Below are 3631 nucleotides of genomic sequence, written 5' to 3'. Positions count from 1 at the left end.
GTCCATCATCATCATCATCATCATCATCATCATCATCATCATCATCATCATCATCATCATCATCATCATCATCATCATCATCATCATCATCATTAGTTGCGGATAAATTTTCTTTTGTCAGTTTTCTGTCTCTCATTCACAACAGTGGACATTGACACAGCTGTCGTCTTTAAGTTATCCAAATTTCAACGTCCATCTCGTTTTTCGATGGCTCCAACTACATGACCGACCACATCAAAGCTGTCGAGAAGGGGAGGAAGGGGGACGAGGTTGTTTTTTTAAATTGCTCTTTTCTCTCGTCAAGAGTGAGGCAGCGTGGTGAAATCAGGCTCTCGTCAATTTTGGGGCATGTAGAGTTTTTGGTGTCATCTTAAAGCTTGTTCACTTGTCTTTATTTGAATGACATAATATCCATTAATCCTGAATACAAGTCGAGATATTTGCGAATGAAAGAGGTGGGGGTCACCTGTTTTCAGAGGTAAAATTAGTGAGAAAATGGCTGCCAAAGATTAGTTATTTCCTTAGCTTTAGAGTCCCAGGTAACTGAACATGTACATTTTTGTGTTCCTTAAATCAACGTTTTTAAGAAAAATCCACACAGAAATGAGTTATTTAATGGGCATGAAAGGTGTTGAGCGAAACAACAAAAATTTGATAAAAATTCACAAACCTGCAGAAAAATGCAAATTTCTTCACTTTAATTATTTTGACGAGAGCCTGATTCCTCCACGCTGCCTCACAAATGTAGATTTTTCTGCCAATCGTACCGGCGGCTGCGGTGTTACGGTTAGTCTCTTACACTTAGCCGTCACATACAAAAGACCAGAGTTCGAGTACCGTGAGGGGGGGTGGGGAGGGTAGAATAACCCCATCTGTCTCAAGAGATGTTATGTTCTAATGGGTATGATGAGGACAACATGTCTCCTAAATGATCGAAATTGTGTCGAAGAGGACATAAAATATGTAGCATTTTTTTTTCAATAGCAATGGTTCTCTAATGTGTATAAATTTCGTTCCTTGTTATCCCGTTCGTGTATGCTACCACTAAGACTAACGTTTCTAACACAAACACACAAAGATCCTAAGAGTGAGTTTTCTATCCCTCATTGCTTCCTAAATTTCACCGAAATCAACACCCTTAAATGTGAGTATTGGTCAACAAAGTCTATACCCTTATGCTTCGTTTCCGGGTGATTTACATTTCCGCTACTGGCTAATAAAAAAAGATCATTTCCTTTTATAACGTCGTCTCACCTTTGGTATCCCCAACAATTCTCATCCATGTAAATCTGAAATCTATCCCAGTTTGGACTGTTGTGGGAGACCCCGAGTAGACATTCTCGCACGTACTGTCGTCCCCGTCAGTGAGTCTCGTAGAACCAGTTGCTTTATACGCTAGGTCACCTGAGGGAAAACAAACGCCATAGTGTGGTACAAGCAGAATTATGTGGCATCACTCATGGCTTGGAAAACGACGTTTCAACTATAATCAACGTGGTGAAGGTGCTTTGATAAAATACCGATGTTTGAAAAAAGTAAGTGACAATCGTAGTTAAGCTTCCATGGGATGCTACATATTTCACGGAAGAATAGCTCCATCATACATGCTCATATTTTAGTGTGTAGCATGCTTTTCTTTTCGTGTGTTATCGTCTCTTCCTTCTTTCTTTCCTTCATCCTTTTTATTCTCTAAAGGTAGAGCTTATTATTGGTTCACGCCTATTTTTCTTCTCCTTTTCCTCCTCCTCCTCCTCCTCCTCCTCCTCCTCCTCCTCCTCCTCCTCCTCCTCCTCCTCCTCCTCCTCCTTCTTCTTCTTCTTTTTCTTCTTCTTCTTCTTCTTCTTCTTCTTCTTCTTCTTCTTCTTCTTCTTCTTCTTCTTCTTCTTCTTCTTCTTCTTCTTCTTCTTCTTCTTCTTCTTCTTTATTTGCCTCCTCCCCCTCCCTATATAACTCATTACGCCCTAAGACAGACAAAAAACATCCCCGTTGTTTCAGTGCCAGGTTTCCTTGTCCCAGACAAGCCTTGCACTCACTGTACTGACAGGCTGGACCAAACCATCCTTTCTGGCAGCTGGACAAGCACGTCCCGTCATCCTGACATTCAAACTCCATGGAACATCGACACTTGTATTGACACTTGGGCCCGTACCATCCAGCGGGGCAGTTTCTCTCTGAGGACAGATCCAGAAGAAAACAGCAATTCTACAATCGTGTTGACTAGTTATATTTACTTTCCGAACATTTAGTTTGCCTTACTGCACACACAAACAATAAAATGTAAACCACCTTAAACTTAAATATAAATACATTGGTATTATTGTTCTAGTCACAATATCATACGATAAAAAAATGAAATTTTGAACACTTTCTGAATCTGCTCCCTTGATTTTGATATTGCAAAAAGTAACTTTACCATTCGTCTTCGTCGCTTTGGTCTTTGTAATACTTGTCATATCAGAAGGCCGGGTGTGTTGCTCTCTGTATGGTCCCTGAAGAGAATGTTTCTTTTACTTGTAACATCTTTGGCCATACGTGCTGTAGCACTCGCGCATCTGAGGTTTGTGATGTTTTTGACTCTTACTGGGGTGGGGGCGGCTCTCGTGGCCTAGAGGTTATGGCGTTTGCCTCTCAGTCAATTGGTTCCGGGTTTGAAACCTGACAGCGATGAAAAATTTTCTTCTCTAAAATGTTCTCCTTTTACTTCTTTTTCCTGCTCTCTAACCATGTTCTGTTGTCTGCTTTTGTCTCCACTTTCTGCCTCCCACCCCCGCCCCCACCCCCTGCCCCCTCCTCTGGGCTCCTAATTATTTCTGCAGTCTTTCTGCTGCTACTACTTGGCTCTTTCTTACTAATGTCTTCCAGCCACACCCCTCATCTTAAGGCAGGTCATATCTAACGCCTACCATTCTCGGATAAAAGCGAAACATCTTGGAGGCCCCGTGTGCAAGTTGCGCAGGTTAAAGATACCCTGGTGGTCCTAAAATCGATAAGAGCAGGCTTCGGCTGCCACCCGGGCAAAATTCAAAATTAATTCCTTCCGAACTGAAAAATGTGCAATGTGTCCCGCGTGCTCATTTGACCGTATGCAGTTGCGAGCGCCGTAAAACACTTACAAAAAACAAAACAAAAATTACTCTTACTATAACGCCCCCAGGTCATCTCAGTCTGCTTTTCCAATGACCGTTTTTGTGCAGCTGTGAAAATATGCGTGAACAATTCTCAACCTTTGCTAACTCCTTTTTTCCTTAAAATAAAAACACAACAGAAAACAAAAACAAAACAAAACTTGCAGTGCTTGCTATTTCATCTGATAGATTCTAATTGTCTTCTGATCTGAAAAGTAATTTTCTGCGCGAGAGACCACATGCTTTGAAATACCATTTCTATCACTGTGGTAAGCAGCTTTACTATACTCTATGGCTATGAAAGTTACGGATATTTAATATGTCTTTCGTGTTTCTGATTATCTAAAACAAAAAAAACAAAAAAAGCATTTTAGAACAAAAAGCATCATTGTAATTTTTCTTTTTTTTTCTTTTTTTTTTGGGGGGGGGGTTTCCACCTCTTTATAACACCCAACAACTAGTTACTCTCTCGCTCTCGCTCTCTCTCTCTCTCTCTCTCTCTCTCT

The 3631-nt window shown here is 40.9% G+C and overlaps 1 protein-coding gene across 1 annotated transcript in view; it reads right to left on the bottom strand.

The window, feature by feature from the left end:
• Positions 1–3631, bottom strand: part of LOC101861546 — a gene marked incomplete at both ends in the record, with an annotated part of 12017 nt that overhangs the window by 1389 nt on the left and 6997 nt on the right. Inside the window, 3 exon segments of the mRNA XM_035972810.1 lie at positions 1255–1404; positions 2034–2171; positions 3141–3194. Of these exon segments, the coding sequence (XP_035828703.1) occupies positions 1255–1404; positions 2034–2171; positions 3141–3194 (342 nt within the window).

Source organism: Aplysia californica, unplaced genomic scaffold (assembly GCF_000002075.1).
Source record: "Aplysia californica isolate F4 #8 unplaced genomic scaffold, AplCal3.0 scaffold00859, whole genome shotgun sequence".
Classification (NCBI taxonomy): Eukaryota; Metazoa; Mollusca; class Gastropoda; order Aplysiida; family Aplysiidae; genus Aplysia; species Aplysia californica.
The sequence above is the reverse complement of the archived record's forward strand: the minus strand, read 5'-3'. Positions and strand labels throughout refer to the sequence as shown.